The 19,794-nt window shown below is 30.9% G+C and overlaps 1 protein-coding gene across 1 annotated transcript in view; it reads left to right on the top strand.

Annotated features, from left to right (window-relative positions):
• CDH19 (cadherin 19) overlaps positions 1 to 19,794 on the top strand; it is a 66,406-nt gene that overhangs the window by 38,386 nt on the left and 8,226 nt on the right. Inside the window, exons 8-9 of the mRNA XM_045527344.1 lie at positions 2,181 to 2,302; positions 5,671 to 5,792. Of these exons, the coding sequence (XP_045383300.1) occupies positions 2,181 to 2,302; positions 5,671 to 5,792 (244 nt within the window). The remainder of the gene's footprint in view (positions 1 to 2,180; positions 2,303 to 5,670; positions 5,793 to 19,794) is intronic.

Below are 19,794 nucleotides of genomic sequence, written 5' to 3'. Positions count from 1 at the left end.
CCTCGTATATATTCATATGTATTACAAATATACATATATGTATATATAGTCATAAATATATTACAAATATACATATATTAATGCATAAATATATATTAAAATATGCATATATGTAAAATTTAATTAACTAAAACTTATGTCAAGGCCAAGGAGATTTAATCTGGTGAAATTGGAGTTGGGAAGAAAATATTGACATGACTAGAATCAGTGGTTCTAAATGGGGCTAAGGAAAATAATACATACTACACATTACTGCTAACATCATATTAAGCTTTCCAGCTTCTCCCTTCTTCCTAGAGGGCTACATCTGTTTTTATTTCTGTTTTAGTTTTTTAATGGGACTTGAACCTATTTCTTATGACCGTGGCTCTTCTTCCTAATTTCTAAAAGACCCTATTAATTATCATAAACTATAATTTCCTATCAAACTTTTAATGAGCTTTATTTGGAATCATATTTTATAGAAATAAGATTAGATGTTTAATACAAAATAACAACTCTTAAAATACTGTTTAATTTTTCCAGCAAATCTATTAAGTAGGAAATGCAACCCCTTGTGGATATTTAAGGAAAATGCTTATAAATGTTTTAAATTGACTATAGTTAAAACTGAACTCCTCTAAAGCTTAATTCTTTGTAATTCCTCTTTACTTCTCCTCTGAACACCAAGCTACAAATTAGTACAATATTTTTAGAAACCTTTCAATTCAAGATTAAAATAGTCTCATCTTTTGCCACATAATTATGGCAAACCTCATTCATGTCTCATCAAAGTCTTCTGGAATATACATGCAATGAGAAGCCATCACTGAACCCAAGTTATTACTACTCTTTAATTTTTATTATTAATCACTTACAAGCAAATAAGACATGCTGAATACTTCAAAGGCTTCTTTCATTATGGAGTTTTAAATAATTTTTCAGACTTTTACATGAGGGAATTTTATAACCTGACTTCTTTTCATAGATGCTCTAACATCTAACAGCACATTGGATCTACTATACTTTACTTTTGGAAAATATATATAAATGAATTTGTCGGGTCACACTCTGAAATGTTGGTTATTGGTGCACTCACGGCCAAAGAATGACCAGATGCACCAAAGTAGAGCAAGCACAAAAATGAGTTTTATTGAGGAGAGAAAGATAGCATTATAGAGCAAGAACAAGACATCAGTTTACAGAGCAAGATACATATGCCACAGATGATGATCGGATCCACTGTCATAGCAAAAAAGAACAAAAAGGGGCTTGGTTATGGTCTCTGTCTTCTTTTATAGTGTTCACATTGGGACCTCCCTCATGGCTCAGATGTCACCATGGAACCACTTTGGTTGGACAGTTGGGAGTTCTATGACCTGAGTCTTACTGCACAGGCAGATCTCCTATGAGCCTCTCTGACAGCCCATTTTGGGAGGTGAACCACAACAGCACCCACTTTCATCTTTAGGAGGCCCAGCATCTCTCACTATCTACCTAACAAATACATACACACACACATACACACACACACACACACACACACACACACACAGTCTTTCAGATTGCTGATTCCAGATTCCAGAAATCTTTCAGATTTCCTGAAAGAATTAAAAATCTATCTTCTATATAAAGAGAATTTATTTTTTATCAAATTGTGTCCTTTAAACAAATAAAAACAAACATTTTTTTTATATATCAGCAGTCAAGTGATTATAATATAATGCACAGATTAGCAAGCAACACATGTGGTGTAGGAAAGAGACCAGTACTACTCTAGGCTGAAGGTATGCTTTACTTTACATCAAAGAAAAAAAAAAAGATTCACAATCATTTATTTTTCCCCCTATTTATTTGTACATTGTTCTCTTCATTTGACAAATGGATTTTGCCATTTTTTTAAGCAACTCATTCACTTATTGAAATTCTTTTTAGACATGAGGATCGGTGACATATGTTTAGATTTAGCATCCATCAATTTAAATCTAAAGTCATCTTAGGTTTTTGTTTTTTTTTTCCTATTTCCATAGAGTTGATTCTTAAATACATGAATGCAGCACCATTTAAAAAATTGTTCAGCATTACATTAGATATGTACAGCATGCATTTAATAATGTGTCTTACTGCTTAAAAAGAGTATTATGTAACACCATTATATAGAGAGGATAATAACTTTTAGGAATACTTTCTTTTTGGTTCAGGTATTCTATCACCAGAAGCAAAGTGTTCAATATTGATGACAATGGCACAATCATTACAAGTAACCTACTTGACCGGGAGATCAATGCTTGGTACAACCTAAGTGTTACAGCCACAGAAAGACGTAAGTACTCATTGGGGAACCCTACAGTTGGTCACCACATCATGTAAACCATTACATAATTTCTAAACATTGGGATAAAGCTACTACAAAATGTTGGAATTAGAATTAAATGATATTTTATATGTAAATTTATGTACACATATTTTATTTTGTTATTTTATATTAATATCTGCTTATTCCGATTACAGCTTATTTATATGCTTACCACTAAATACCTTCTAAACTGTTTTTTTTATTATAACAATAAATAATGTTTAATACAAAAAGCAATTGAGGAAAGCACAAGGTATAAATGAAAATCACCTGAAATTCTACAGCATATTTATTATATAGTTATATGTTTCTAAAAATCTTTGTCATAGATATATTTTCATATAAATTTTTAAACTAAATAGACATTTTTCATGTTTTTTTAAACATATTTTCTATAGGTTCCTTTTTAATTGATGAGATTAGTCTTTATTTGCTTTCCAAAAAACACATTCATCGTGAATTGTTTCTTTAGAGCAAAATTTTCAATTTAGATAAGGGCTTAATTAATGTTAACGTACTACCATTAGCATAGTAGTAAATCAGTTGGGCCGGAATTTAAATTTTTTTTTTTTTTTTTTGAGACAGAGTCTCCCTTTGTTGCCTGGGCTAGAGTGAGTGCCATGGTGTCAGCCTAGCTCACAGCAACCTCAGACTCCTGGGCTTAAGCGATCCTGCTGCCTCAGCCTCCTGAGTAGCTGGGACAACAGGCATGCACCACCATGCCAGGCTAATAAATTTTAAATTCAAAATAATTTAAAATTGACTAGGAATGTTGTCCCATTTAGCCTTAGTCAGGTTAGACTGATTCTTATTAGTTCTTGCGGAACTATTCTAAAAGTCAAACACAGAATGCCTGTGCCTTACACTATTTTTGGGATAAAATGTTAGAGATAATCTAGCACATTAGGAAAAGGTGATAACTCAAGTTAAAAACTTACATGTTTAATATCAATTATTTATAAATGAAATTATAGTAAAGAATCGTGAAGGATTCAAATAATATTCATTGATTGTACATTAGAAAAACCGCAATACATTTTCTAATTACATTCATAGTTTCAAATGTGCTGATTGTCAAATCTTCTTCAATAGTCAGTAGTGATCAGATTTTTTGTTTTGTTTTGTGTTGTTTTCAGATAGGCAGATGATTCCATTTTCAGGTTGTAAAAATAGATAAAATTATTCTGATTTACCACATGGATATTGTGCTTAAAATTATGAATCAGTCATTTATTCAATCAATCATATTAATTAAAGCTTAAAGGAATAGATATAACACAATATAAAAGATTATCAAAATCATTCCCATTATTTAGTAAATGGATTTAGTACCATAAAGGATTAAAATTGTGAATATAAAATATTCCTAGGATGCATCCTTTCTTATAACTAATTTTACACAGAATTTTAATAATCTTTCTTTCTTGCCTTTTTAAAGGCATTAAACATATATCTCTCTTATTCCTCCTTTCATTGAACAGTTGGCAGGTGATATGGTGAAGTGGAAAGCATCTTTCACACTTTTCTTATTTTTATTTTGTGAAACATTGAATAGCTCTATAGAAACACTGCAGGAGAACTTGGGTCTGGATTTTGAATTTTCCGTTTAACTAAACAATAAATAAAGGATGGGAAGCAAATGTGACAATGGAATAAATACCTGCTGCAAGAGAGGAAATGTCAAGGCTTTTCATGTCAGAAAACATAAAGATTTATTCTAAAAGCAAACTTTTATTCACTGTGAATTTCTGAGAACTTTTTAAAAGGGAAAACTGGCTATAAAGAGCTTTTGTAACACTGGATAACACATTTTTATGTATTTTTTCTTGTTTTTCCATTTCCTAGAAACCTACATCATTAATCTTATTTTAGAACTATTTGTAAGAAATATATGTAAGTGTCAATTTCTTACAACCATGATATCAACACTGTTCCAAAAATGATTGTTTGGCCATTTAAAGTTCAATAGTAATATAAACAAACCACCTGGCCAGTGGAAAACAGGGCATCACAAAAAATTGTTTTAAAAAGCATTAACTGCATACGTTAACTACCTTGTAAAGCTTGCCCCATAGCATTATACTGATTATAGGAAAGAGATGTTCTATTTTAACATTTTTTTTCCAGCAAATGAAGTTCACTGTGCTTAGTCTCTTTCCTGGAAAGCTTCCCAATTTAAGCACAACACTATTTATCAATATGCCAGCAAAGTGAATAAAACTACTAACTCCTTTAAAGTGAAGCTGTGAAGATATATGCATGTTTTGTGCAATCATGCCACAAGTTTAATTTGAATTTAATTGTAAGCAAAATTTTCAGATGGAAAGATAAAAACTTTAAATGAATTTCTTAATTTTCCTTCAGTTTATTCGTATCTTAAATACTTTTTACAATTTACATATTTAAAAAAGATATTTTGTGGTAATATATATGTAATATACTATAAAAATATGAAATAATTTTGCTAATAATTTCATCTTGAAATCTTTAGAAATATCTTTTCATTTTAAAATGTTTTATTCATCTATTTTCATCTGAAATGTAACACAAAACAGTGGAGTCTTAAAATGATAATTGCTATCATTTATGCATTTTCTAAAGGTCATGGACTGTGTGTGTAACAAATTTTGAAAATTTTAATTTTTAATTAACTGAAAATTTCAATTTCTCTCATAGATGTCACTGGTATTTATTAGGGAAATATAATTAGAAACCAAATCTCTTCTCAACCCAGAAAACCTCTCCACAGAGGTCAAACAGAAAGAAAACTTTTATTATTGGAAAACATTAAACTAGAATGTGAGGTTTATCATGGGAAATCTGCTAAGAGATTGAGAAGACAGAAAGAAATCTTACCTTTTTATATAGTCAGGGAGATATAATGCATTACATAAATGTTCTCAAGATAAACAATAACCAGACATCAAGTAAGAGGATTTAACAGCACCATTTTTCACACAGAGTTCATCTTAAATTCACTGGATAGTTGGAGTAACTACTTGTGTTTGCTAATTGAATTATCCAACTAAAACCTAAACTTTTCATATCTTTATGAAAGGAGGTAGTTTTACAACTTGGAACAAGACTTTTGCAGAAATGAGTCTCCTATCCTTCCACAGGAATATTGCTTGAGTTGAATACATTGAGCACAGCATTTTTTTCTAAGCTGTATATTTGATAAATACATGAATCATTTAGGGATCCTGTACCCAGAAAGTTTTTTTTCAAGTAAAATAAAAATATACTACATAGCTTCTAATGCCATGTCATGATTTTTTTTCCTAAAGACAGCATTAATTTCTTAAAAATTTTCATTCTGTATATTCAATTTGCAGACAATGTACAACAGTTCTCTTCAGTACCTGTGTATGTACAAGTTCTTAATATTAATGATCATGCTCCTGAGTTCTCTCAATATTATGAGACTTATGTTTGTGAAAATGCAGATTCTGGTCAGGTAAGAACTACTAATAAATTACCAAAATTCAAACAAAAATATATAATTGTTTCATATATTGTATGTTATTGCTTCATATATTATATAATAGTTATATACTAGTCTGTTTTATAATTTTTCATATATATTCTAATATTAGATATTATGTTAATATATAATATTCATATGTTATACTTCAAATAATATAATTATATAATAGTTTATAATGCTATATTGCAATTTACATATGTATAAGATAATATATGAAATATTACATATATTTGTTATATAATCATCTCATTTTCAAATGTCAAAAATTAACTTTATTTCAATTATATTAATTACATGCTTTTATGTTGTGAGTTCTGTATAATAATATAATTTTTAAAAAATTTTGGAATAACATGTAAACCTCAAGTTTTCTACTTCTAAATTCCTCAAATATTTAAAAAATCATCTGATAACACTGGAGATTCAATAGTAAATCATTTATACTTTTTCAGTACAGTAAGGACTTTTCCTGTAATTCTGTAGGATAAATAATGACATTGTAGTTACTTTTTACTTTTTCATTCATGCTGCAGATAAGAGTAAAATGACATATAATGATAAACATATTGAGGGGGAAAAGGCTGGAATTTTCCTTCATAGCCTATAACTACTACATCAGATATAGCAATACAAATAAAATTCAGTATTATATACATTACTAGATATGTAAACACTTATGAGAGCATGCTCATTTTGAAATACATTATTATTACCTCACATTTTTGTACACTTTCTCACTTTAAGCTAAAATTTTATTTGTAAAATATGGATTTTAAATTAGATTGTTCTTTGTGTACTTCTCATTTCTAGTACATGACAGCCTTACTTATAATTATTAGGAGTCCTTGGAGAACATAGAAGACTATTAAATGCCATAGGCTATTTCTCTTAAGAAATGTCCACTAATCTCAAAAATTTTATATTCTAATTTTCAGAATATTTAATAATACACATACTATGGTTACATTATTCTAAGTGTCCTTGAATTTATCAATGAAGGTAGTTGGAGACCATTTGAATTTTACAAATGCAGAAATTATATTTCTCTGCCAATAAGTAGCAGTAGTCAAAGTTATGTTTTATGTTCAATTTCCTAATGTGGTAAGAAATAGACATATATACCTTAAGAAATAGGTATATTTTAATTGTTATTGATTGTTCAATTGTAACATACTAGAAATCATCAATATTTCTTAAAATGCAATTAGTGTAAGCATAATTATATACTAGTTATTATAATTATGCATTTAATATTTTGAGTATAATACTCGTACAGTAAATTATGTGAAGTAAATTATTTTATACACTTTACACAAATATGAATGTATTTAGTTATACCATTGATTAGACAACCTATTTCTAAACTTTAAAAAAAGGGCTTAATTTACCTCATTTTCTATACTCTTATTTCCGTAAAGTTGGGCTGAGTGAGGTTACTGGGCAGAAGATCTAGGAAGATAACAAAAAATTTTTATAATTAAAGACTTGAGGTCTAGAGTACTGATTTTAGGTGATAAATACTTTTAGGGTGATGCTATCTGACTACTAAAATCATTTTTAGTATAGCTAACAAATAGCATTTATTCATTTTTTTGTTTAGAACTATATAATTCTGTAATATTAGTACTGTCATTTTTGTTTGCTTTTCCTTATTTACAAAACATGTAAAATCCCTTGTCTAGGTTGCATGTGAAGTATAGATGCTATGAAATCATATGAATTCAGTACTTTTGACATCATAATATATGTGTGTGTGTATACATATACATATATATATATGTAAAACTATGGAATAAGATCACTAAGAATCCTCGGTGTCATGAATCTAGCAATATAGTGAAGAAAAGACAAAAATATTAAAATAATAATCACATGATAGCTGGGAAAAGCTAAATACTTTGAAAAAAATAAGTGTGAAAAAGTGGCTAGTGAATAAAGAGTATCAGGGGCTAGTAATATTTTAAACAGGATGTTTAGGGAAAGTCTCGCTGAAAAGATAGTATTTTATTTAATAATTAAGACCTGAAGAAGATGACAGAGGGAGGGGTGAGGCTGTTGAAGTAAGGGGTAACTCTGGGGGAAGACAAAGCATGTGAACATTCCCTGATACATGAGTGTGGACAGCCAGTCCCAGGAGGGCATCCACTCCATGTGGCTGGAACAGGGCCAGGAGGGAGGAAAGCCCTGTGGAGGAGTCCAGAGAAGTAACAGTGGCCAGACCATGGTGGGTTTGAAAGCAGTTTGATGACCATGCCTTTTTTTGAATGAGCAGTAAAACCATGTTCATTAAAAGAAGGTGGCGTAGAGTGACTGGGTGTTTAATATGATTTTTCTGGACATGTGTTTAAGTGAGGGGCTGCAGAGGAGCCAGTTTGGAAGCATGGAAGACAATTATATTATTGCCATAATGGAGTCAAGAAACAATGGTATCTTACACCATGGAACTAGTCAAGAAGGTGGTAGAAGTAATCAGATTCTGGATATATTTTGAGGGTAAGAATTTTCTGAGAGATAGGATTTAAGGTAGAAGGAGAAAAACTGAGTCAGGAATAAATTCAAAGTAAGTTTAAGATGTCCATTGCCTAGTAGCCATCAAAATAGATATGTCATATAGACTGCTGGATACCAATATAGAATTTAGGGGAGAAGTTCATGGTGAACATATAAATTTGAATTTATTAGTCTTATGTGTGATATTTAAAACCCTGTGGTGTGATGAGATCCCCTAAGGAGTGAGCATGGATAGAGAAAAATAAGTTTAAAGACCTAGACATGGATATTCCAATATCAAGTGTTCCCAAGGGATGGAAAACACTAGAAAAATATAAAGAATAATCCAGGGGAATGTGTAATCTAGAAACCAAGTAAAGAAAGTGTCCCATGGAGTACGGAGTTACTACTTGCTACTATGTTGTTTATAATTCAGGTAAAAGCAGGAAAGTTCCCACTGAATTTAAGAATAGAGATTTTAGACTTAGTAAAATATCTGTAGATAACAAAGGACATATCATCCTGGAAGAAAATATAAAGTGAGAATATGAAAGACATAGTATAGAGCCTTTAGGAGTATCAATATTTATGGATTTGGTAAAGGAAGAAAAGACAGCAAAGGAGACTGAGAAGGTGTAACTAGTGGCATAGAGAGGAAACAAGAAAATTTTCAACACGGACATGCACAGAAGAGAGAGTGAAGGAGGAAGCGTGAATAGCCTTAACTCTCACTATTCCAGAAAATCATAGTTCTTGCAGTTTGCTATCTGATCAAATTTACTCTTAAAAATAGATATCATTTTTAAATATATGAATAAAGTGACAGTGCAGAACAAGTTATTAAACTGTATGAAAGATATATTGCACTGGATACTTGTTAACAATGGCAAGGAAGACATTCCAAGACTATTGCAATAAGAGTCAAGATTAGTTCAATAAGGAAGAGAGAGAAGCTCACCTCTGCTAAAAAACAAAAAAAAGTAGGAGAGTTTCAAGCCTAGAGTAAGTTAGTGAAAAAGTCCTAGAGGACACATTAATGGGAAAGTTGGTCCAATATGATTAAACTGTCTGTGTTTGTTGAATGGAGCTCATCATCAATGTTAGGCTTCTACTCTTCCACAGAGACTAAGAGGGAGGGACAATATCTTTCCTGATGATTCTATTTCAAAGGGAAAAATTACGCTGTATCTTTTTCTTTCCAGTCACATTTGGATACATGCTGCCTCCAGCAATGTTTAATTTGCAAGATACATCAAGTAAATTTTGATGTAAAAATCTCATAAAAGATGAAAAAATACAGTCACATTTATGTTTAGCAAAACAGAATGGCCCCGATTTTTGTCACAAAATATGGGTTGATGAAGCTCCTCCTGTAGAATGACTTACAAGATGATTACCATATTTTCTCTTTATTCATAGAATTATATTATTCATTCATTCATTCTTGATTTGAGAAAATTCATCTGGTATATTTTCATCTAAAGTCTCATAGTCTAAAATTTTGCTTACGCTTACATGATCAATTTTACCAGCATTTTGAGTCTACAGTGTTGGTTTCAGCTTTTGGTATTCATCTTTGGATTAATTTAAAAATTGTGAAATGTCTTCCACAGTCAATTTGTTTTTCTGTCATTATAGATGTAAAATGAAAAAATTCTGAATTTTCAACTGTATTCAATGAAATTTAAAAGTAGACTGAAAAGATGGTATGCAGTCCTGTTTTATACATTTCTCAAAGTTGATGTGATACTTTGAGCAATACAATTTTAATAAAAGAAGAAGAATGATGCAATGGTGAAGATTTATTTCATCATTGTATTATTCTTCTTATCTATTTATTAAATAAGTTTTCAAATTATATGTCTTTAAAAACATATTTGAAAAAATTATGAGCAACAATGAAACAATTCCTTGGATGTTGAAATATGACAATGTGTAAGACAAATATTTTGACAATGTTCAAAGCCTAAAAATAATCATATCACTAAGTTTTTATAATATATCTTTAGATTTATAAACATGTCCATGTGCCCATACGTTAATTACAGATAGAATTAGGTTTTGTTCATTTAAAATATGTTTTTTTAATTCTTTGGCATACCTCTAAGAACAAAACCTAAATTAATAATTACCAATCTCTGCAAATAGGTAGAACTGCTCAAACAGAAATTCAAATACTATAGTCACTTTGTTGTGCTATTAAATGCTGTTAATTCTATCTAACTATGTTTTTGAATCCATTAACCCATAAAATTAATAATAATTTTTTTTCTAAAAAAACACAAATACTAATGTTTGGTACAATATACTCCAAAGGTCTACCCAGGTTTGAACTCTGCTGAAGCAGAGAATGTCTATATAATGGCAAAGTTTTCTTGTGTCCTGCTTAACATTTAAATGTAAAGCTATATGAAAAAAATCTATGAAGTGATATACTTTTTATAGTTTTATAGATGTATGTACTATGCTTTAAAAAGTTTAGGTAACTTTCTTAACATCAGATAGTTTATAAATGTTTGAGTCTAGGACTAAAATTAATCAGTCTCCAAGAATGATGCTGATTTATTTTAGCTACATATACAATGCTAATCATAAAGATCAGCTAACTGTAGATTATTTGCACGATTGAAAAAGAAATACGAAAAACAGGTTTTTCTCTTTTTGTGCTCAGATGGAATAACATTTACAATTTTAAGGTCAAAAATAAAAAGAAATTTAATTTGAACAATCCTTACCTCCTTTCTGGGGTAGGCACTGATCAAACTCAGAATAAGTCACATTAGGCAGCCCTATTTTATAATCAACTTCCTTTAAGGAGGAAGGCCAGCCATCATCATATACTTCCTTGAGGGACTCGTAGATGTCACTATCAAATTCTGCAAGTTTGTCTTAGTCCATTAAGTAACTGAAAGAATACTACACGGCTACTTGTTATGTTCCTCCACTCAAATCCAAGGGGGTAGCCAAGTCTTCCTTCTCACCCTGCCTTATACACTATAGTTTATGGATTGAAATCAGTGGACAGATAATTTGAGTGTCACCAATGTATATAGCATTACTATGGATACTTTCTTTCTTATACACTGATGCCTTATTTCAATAATCTAGGCATTATAGCTATTTATCTATAAGATTATCATTGTTTCTGCCACATGTTTCCTCAGATATTAATCATAGAGTCAGACTCACTTGGGTTCATATTTCTGGTTTGAAATTTACTGGATAGATTTTTTTAAAGTACAATTAAAACCAAACACCTAATCTTTAATATATACCTCCCAAACTGCCACTAAAAGCGTTCAAAGGTGCTGTTAATCTCTTACTGGTTCCTGAAAGTGAAATAGTAATGTGTAAACATTAAAACTTATGAAGTAAGCTTTCAAAAAATACTTGCTTTAAAAGGTAATAAAGCATGACTCGTGTGACTGAAATTCTGTACATGCAAAAACCGTATTTTAATTTAATATCTATGTAAGTATTTTTAAAAGTTATTACAAAGGGTAGTAAAAGTTATTTGATTAAGTTCACCATATTATGAACAAGAAAACGAAATAGTGCTGATAAGCAAAATATTATTAAGAGCATTCTACTTCGAAGTTTTCAGAGGAAATGCCTAAAAATAAGGAATAAACAATAAAATAAGGACATGGCTACATCATCAGAACACAAATTCTGAAATATACATGTCACATGTTACAAAATCATGTAAATTCATGACTAGGTCAAGGGAAAACCCAGAACCAACATGTACTTCCTCAGATTTCAAGCAGGGAATGAAGTGGCTAAAGCAAAGTGGAAAATCACTTTGACACCTTTTCAATGTAGAATGAGAAAAGGAAAGCAATACAGAGAAAAGAAGAACTTTCTTCGACTTCTGAGCCTGAGATCCCTGAAAGTGAATTGCTAAAAATAAGACGGGGGCAGGATGAAACATGGAGAACATGTAACTTAGGCAATGTTGAGGTAAGAAATACAGTTTCTGAATATCAAAAACTGAAGGGAGAGTTTGTGCCAGGATTTGTTGAGGATTTGTTTATGTTAAGAATCTCAGATGAAGTTCATTCTTTCCTCTTTCCTACAATATTCATTATTTATAAAGTTTCACAATTCAAAGAATTTTGCTGTTTGTTAACACAAGTTTTAAAAATTTGACAGTCTTGATGTTAAAGGTAATAAGGGAAAATGTTGCTTTTACAGAATGATTAATTGATTGCTATGGAATCTGATTGCCTCAAATTGTGTTATTTCAAGACTCATTAAACTGGCTGCTCTATTAATCTAGGAGCTATTTTGAAAGATGGTTTTCCTTTTGGGAGGGTTTAAGGTGCTTTATTAGGTAAATAGTGTCCTAAAACATTGTTTACATTGATTATTATTCCTCAATTAAGTAAAACCATTTAGATACTCAAATTACATTTCATGTAATTTTTTCCATACTTAGAATTGCTATCTATACACATAATTAATTGATTAAAACCATTTTCTATAAATCAATTATTTGAAGTTATCATTCTCATAGAAAATTCCTAAAGAATATTTTAGGTCAAAAGACTTGCATAATTGAGTACTTTAAAAATTATCAGTTGCAACTATTCCTCATGCTATACAAATATCAAAAATAGTGTTAAAACACCTAAAGGAAGGTGACAAAACATATTTTCAAATCTCTTAATATTTTACATTATATCAATAAGTCAAAAAAGTAAAATATACACACAAAAAATTTTCATTTGATTATGAAGAATCCCTTTAACAAAATTAAATCTAAATTCTGGTTTTACTTATAACAAGGAAAAATACACACATAATAAATATAATAATAAAATGTTATAGCTAGTACTCTAATCAGTCAAAACCTAGTGTAATATTGAAACCCATGGGGTAGTATCATTTAAAACAGTATTAAGAAATAAATTCCTTCTTTTACACTATTATTTCAATGAATTCTAAAGCTGAGGTCCATACAACAATATATAAGCTACATAAGAAATAAGAAGAAAAATTATTTGAAAAGATAATATTATGTAGTTCAATATTGCCAAATAAATGATAGAATTTTTAATTTTCTTGTAGCCACATTTAAAACCATATAAAAAATGGTATTAATTTTAATGATGTCTATTTGACACAATATATCCAAAATATCATCATTTTAATATAAAATAATTAAAACTCATTAACAAATATTTTATATTTTACATATATTTTTTATATTATAAAGATGATTTTTGTCTCATTTCCCACAGGCTCAAACAGCTGGACAAAATGACAGGTTAAAAGATGTTCGTCTTGTACCTATCTTTTTGGATAGATAATACATAAATTACAAAAAATTAAAATGCTAGAATAGTCACATTCTGCTCTAGAGGAAACTAAACATTTCCTCAATGACCTATGTGGGTAATCAGAATATTTGTTTTTGTTCTTAATGTGTCAGTGGCCAAGGTGGGGAGGAGAAGAGAGAGAGTACATTTAGCACTTTGCAAAATATTAATATAATAAATGAGCTGACATTAATTTGCCTTTCCTATTTGGTGCGAATAGTTATCATTTTTCAAATCAATGATTCCCACTATCTTGACTAATAGTAAATATCAGAGAAAAGTATAATATTGGTGATTTTTAAATTCTTTTATACTGATATTTGTCTAATGTAAAGACATTTACCTTGTCTTCAAGTAAAAATTTTCTCTTGCCTAAATTTCAATGATCCCACATTGCAATCTTTGTTTTTCTTCTCACTTTCCTTCCTCTCTGTGTCCATCCTTTTTAGTTTTCCTGAGCTTTCTCTTCTTTCATTAACTTCCACCTCTCAACTATAGATCTCTACATGTATATTTCTGCCCGTTTTTTCTATCTTAAGCTAGACATCCCACTAACTAGAGAAAATTTCCACTCAGATGTCCTGTCATTACACCAAATTTGCTCCCAAGCTTGCCCTTTTTTTTCAGTATCTGTAGTAAAATTATTATTATAACTCACCAAGTTTTTCAAGAAAAAAAGGGGTTGTCATTCTTAATTGATTCTAGTCTTTATTCTCCATATCCAATCAATCATTAAGTTTCGTTGATCCCATCTGCTAAATATATCTTTAATGTGTCAATTTCTATCTATCCCCACTCTTTCTACCCTAGTAGGGACGTAACATCTCTTCTAGAGTAGACCTTACTACTCTCATATATATATATATATGAGAAAGAGAGAGAGAGAGAGAGAGAGAGAGAGAGAGCGCACTCTTGGATATAATGAAAAGACATTGCTTAGGCGACATCATATGGAACTCAGCATACTCTTATGGACATTTGGGGACTCAGGAAGCTATAGCTCCATCTGGAAGCATGTTGTACCATCCTCAGTTTAAGGAAACAGCTCAGTAATTTCTGTATTGTTTCTTTTTAAAAGTAGCTTATATTCCATAATTGTGATTGTTAGAGGCTTTCTGTATAATCATATCAAGAGGTTTTGATTACCAAACAGTTGCTCACTGGCATCACAACAGGTTGCTGACTAGGTTCTCTGTTTCCAGACCTACCCTAAGGATGTCCTCAAAAGGAACATTCTAAAATGCATTTCATTTCCTGGGATAATGGGATACCAAATAAAAGTAATGATCATATCTTTCCCAATGTAGAACTTACGAGCGTCCCTCTGTATAAAATACAAACTCTGCAATATGCCCCCTTGGAATGTTTGTGACATATGCCTGGCTTACTTCTGCAGTATGATCTAATTTCAGTTTAGATACCAGGTCCTCTAACACCCTATATGTTTAAGTATTACATACTTTAGGTGTTTTAGGTACTTTTATTATGTACTCTAGGTATCATATACTTTCTCAGTTCTTTTTAAGTTTGCAATTCTGCTTGGCCCTGTGCTCCACTAAAAAGTGGTGACAGAGAAACAGGATTTTATCCACCACGGGATTTGCATCTACCAGCCCTGAGATTGCATGGAGTGTTCTAAGTACCAATGAAAGATGTGTTAAATGGATACAACTGAGATATTAATCAGATATCTTTTATAATTTAACTTTATTCATGTATATATTCTGATCTGCATGTGATTTTTAAAAGTATTTTTAAGAACTAATTGGGGTTGGATAATCTCACAACTAACAGATGCAGTGAGCCTTGTAGCCAGGGAAAGAGCACGCCTCAAATCATGGTTTGGATGTGACAAAGTCATAACATGTAACCAAAATGTTTGTACCCCCATAATATTCTGAAATAAAAAAAAACTAATTTAAGAAAGAAAAATCAAATTATTAAGTACAAGGAATTAATAATTTATATAAACTAATACTCAATATTTGTATGTTTACTTACAGTTTATAATTTAATTTTTAGCTTATAATCTTAATCAACAATTTGTTCCTCTACTAATACTGGAAGTTGGTTTCATTGTTACTTGCTATGAAGGTAATGGAAAAGACACAAATGTAGTGGTTGCTCCAAATCATAGTGTACAATGGTTGCTGCTTAGATTAGTTATCCAAAAATTGCATATTTTATTATAGGCCCTATGTATGGTTTGTAAGGAGTGAGTATTGAACTAATTTTTGAATCATAATAATTAATCTAGAATGGCATTTTAGTAAACTGGCCCAAGTGTGCTTCTTTCTAGAAAAAACATACAGTGCAAAATGATTAATAGCAGGAAAATGGTTACCTTTCTTCCCATGGTTATCTTTGAAATCAAATACTGTATGTAGTTTTGTAAAATATCTAAGTTGAAACTGATGAAACTTCCAATATTTGACATTTTACCTGAAAAATATTAATTTCATTCATTTCTACTTAATATATGATTTCCCTGACTTCATGTATTTTGTGTGGTATTCTTTGCTCTGTATCATATTTTCCCCATTAGTTCATATTTTTACACATGCTCATTGTCTGTACTCCTACTCTAGAAAATCTTTCCTTTCTCCCATATCAAAACTCAGATTATTTTTTTAACCATTATTTTTTATCTCTATCTATTCTTAGCAATTATGTTACTTATTTCTCTGTATGTCTCTGTCTTTTATGATACATGCTTTTACTTGGTTTTTGCATTCCACATCAACCCTCCAGGCAAATGGAAGTCAAAAGAAAGCAGGGGTAGCTATACTTATTTCAGATAACATAAGCTTTAAAATAGCAAAAGTAAGAAAGGACAAAGACAGCCACTATAATAATGGTGAAAGGGAAGATTCAACAAGAAGACTTAACAGTTCTTAATATTTATGCACCCAACTCAGGAGCACCCAGATACATAAAGCAAATCCTGTCTGATGGCATGATAAACAATAACGTCATAATAGCTGGGGACTTCAACACCCCACTAAATGAACTGGACAGATCTTTTGAACAGAAAATAAGCAGAGAAATAATGGACTTAAACAGAGCTCTAGAACAAAAGGGTATGACAGACCTCTACAGAACTTTCCACCCAAATAAAGCCAAATATACATTCTTCTCATCAGCTCATGGAACTTTCTCGAAAATTAATCACATACTAGGCCACAAATCAGACCTCAACAAATTCAAAAAAACAGAAATAATACCATGTATCTTCTCAGATCACAGTGGTGTAAAATTAGAGTTCAATTCCAACAGAAATATACATCATTTCACAAAATCGTGGAAATTAAACTATTGTTGAATGACTGTTGGGTAAAGGAGGAGAGAGAAATCAAAACATTCTTCGAACTTAATGATAACAGGGACACAATTATCAAAATCTGTGGGATTTAGCAAAGCATTACCGAGAGGAAAATGAACAGTTTTAAATGCTCAGATCCAAAAAGCAGAAAGTTCAAATATCAACAATCTAACAAACAGTCTCAAGGAATTGGAAAAGGAAGAGCAAATCAACTTCAAACCTAGCAGAAGAAAAGAAATAACTAAGATCAAAGCAGAACTAAATGAAATTGAGAATAAAATAACTATACGGAAGATCAACAAAACCAAAAGCTGTTTTTTTGAAAAGATATACAAAATTGACAGCCCTCTTGCCCAACTGACAAGAACTTGAAGGGAAAGGACCCTAGTAAACTCAGTTAGAAATGAAAAAGGAGAGGTCACAGCAGACACCACAGAAATACAAAATATTATCTTTGAATAGTATAAAAACCTCTATGCCCCAAAACTACATAATGTGGAGGAAATGGACAAATTCCTGGAAACATACAACCTCCCTAAGTTCACCCAGGAGGAATTAGAATTCCTGAACAGACCCATATCAAGCACAGAAATTGGAGCAGTTATTAAAAACCTTCCAAAAGGAAAAGTTCCAGACCAGATGGCTACACTTCCGAGTTCTACCAAACATTCAAAGAAGAATTCATACCTATACTACAGAAATTATTCCACAACATTGAGGAAGATGGTATCCTCCCTAACTCATTGTAGGAAGCCAGTATCACCTTGATACCCAAACCAGGAAAGGATACAACAAAAAAGAAAATGGCAGACCAACATCCCTAATGAATATTGATGCAAAAATCCTCAACAAAATTTTAGCAAATCAAATCCACCATGACCAGGTGGGCTTTAACCCAGAGATGCAAGGCTCGTTCAATGTATGCAAATCTATAAACACAATTCATCTCATAAATAAAAGCAAGAACAAAGACTATATGATTCTCTCAATTGATGCAGAAAAAGCATTTGACAAAGTCCAGCACACCTTTATGATAAAAACTCTTAGCAAATTGGCACAGACGGGACATACCATAAAATTATCAAGGCCATGTACAATAAACCCACAGCCAATATCATTCTGAATGGGGAAAAATTGAAACTATTCCCACTTAGATCTGGAACCAGACAAGGATGCCCACTATCCCTACTTCTATTCAACATAGTGCTGGAAGTCCTTGCTAGAGCAATCAGACAAGAGAGGAGAATTAAGGGCATCCAAATAGAGAGAGAAGAGATCAAACTCTCACTCTTTGCTGAGGATATATTATAATATTATTTTATATGCACACCTGCAAGGAGAAGAACAGATCTAGGGTATGAACAACTTGCTCTGGGGGAGCCACATGTACCACTTATATTTCACACCAGCCATGGCACCAGCTTGCATTCTAATTCTGACCCAGCCAATTTATTTATCTAAGATACTTAGCTTATTTGAAGCTTAATGTAAGTATTTTAAAAAGGAGGATGATAATAAGATTTATTCCAAAGGAACATTGTGAAGATTAGATATGATAAAAAGAATAGAACCTAGTGCATATGTAGTTCTTATTAAAAGGTAGATTCTCAAAGCTGATGCAATACATTTCCATCATAGATTTCAAAGTACTATAGATAGAAAATTGAATGCATTTTGTCACAAAGAAATTGGACAAAATTCTACCCAGAGACCTAAAGGAAAATTTAAAAAATCTTTCAAAATTTGTCATAATTTGGAATTATGCTTATTTTCTGTTTTCCCAATCCTTCAAGTGATGGCTGTTCTTTGAATACACTTTTACTTTTTAATTAGTCATTGCTTTTTTTCATAAATGTATATGGCCAACCATAGGCACAGGTAAATAGATATAAGTAAATATCAACCAATAAAACAAATGGGGATTTTTCATAACATTTCATTTGAATATTAAAATAAAAACTTTTCCATTGCCATATTAAAAGGAAAAATGAATATCCCTAGCCAAGACTTATGTGCACACTAATTTGTACCTTGTAAGAGATTTGTGTTTTCATGTAAAGTGTACATGTTCAAGGTTAATTCAATAGAATTAATGATACTTGATATATGACTGATTTTTTTATGCCAGTGCCTTTCTATTTTTATAAAGAAATAGAACCCAATAAAACATATCTTTTTGGTAACCAATTTACAAAGCAAACGTAAGTGGAAGTTCATTGAAAAGTGGGCAAAGTGTTGAAACCCTGCTCATTTCGCTTACCCATACATATCTATAAGGTGGTTTGATTAATTAAAAGTCTTTTAAAAATATATATGAAGCCAAAGTCTCTCTAGTCTTCTTAAACCTTCATACACAAAAGGGAAACATTTTCAACATTTAGTCAGGTGCTCCTGTTTAATAGAACATCAGGTAGTAAAATAAAATATTCCTTGTCAAAAACTAATAACTATCTATGCTAACAAGATAAACATGAATTTTATACTTTGTTATCAATATTACATAAAAATATGCATATAATGAAATTACTAACAATATTCAGTACGCCATTCTATGAAAATCTGAACCAAAGAATGTTTTCATGAGGAACACATAACAGGCAGGTACTCATCATGTGACAATCTCTTTGACAAGCTAAGTTGCAGAATCTGAAAAATGAATTCTAAAAGGTAAGTATTAGAATCTTCATTTTTCAAGGCTAGAAGACTTATTAATGGTAAAGCTTGGATTCATAATATCAGATTTCCAAGCCCCTGCCCTTCATCTAGCCTGTACAAAATCACACGATATTCTAAAATCAAAGCCTTACCCTAACATCCATGTTTATTATTATAAACA

Source organism: Lemur catta, chromosome 16, assembly GCF_020740605.2.
Source record: "Lemur catta isolate mLemCat1 chromosome 16, mLemCat1.pri, whole genome shotgun sequence".
Classification (NCBI taxonomy): Eukaryota; Metazoa; Chordata; class Mammalia; order Primates; family Lemuridae; genus Lemur; species Lemur catta.
Note: the sequence above shows the minus strand (reverse complement) of the source record. Positions and strands in the feature narration are given on the sequence as shown.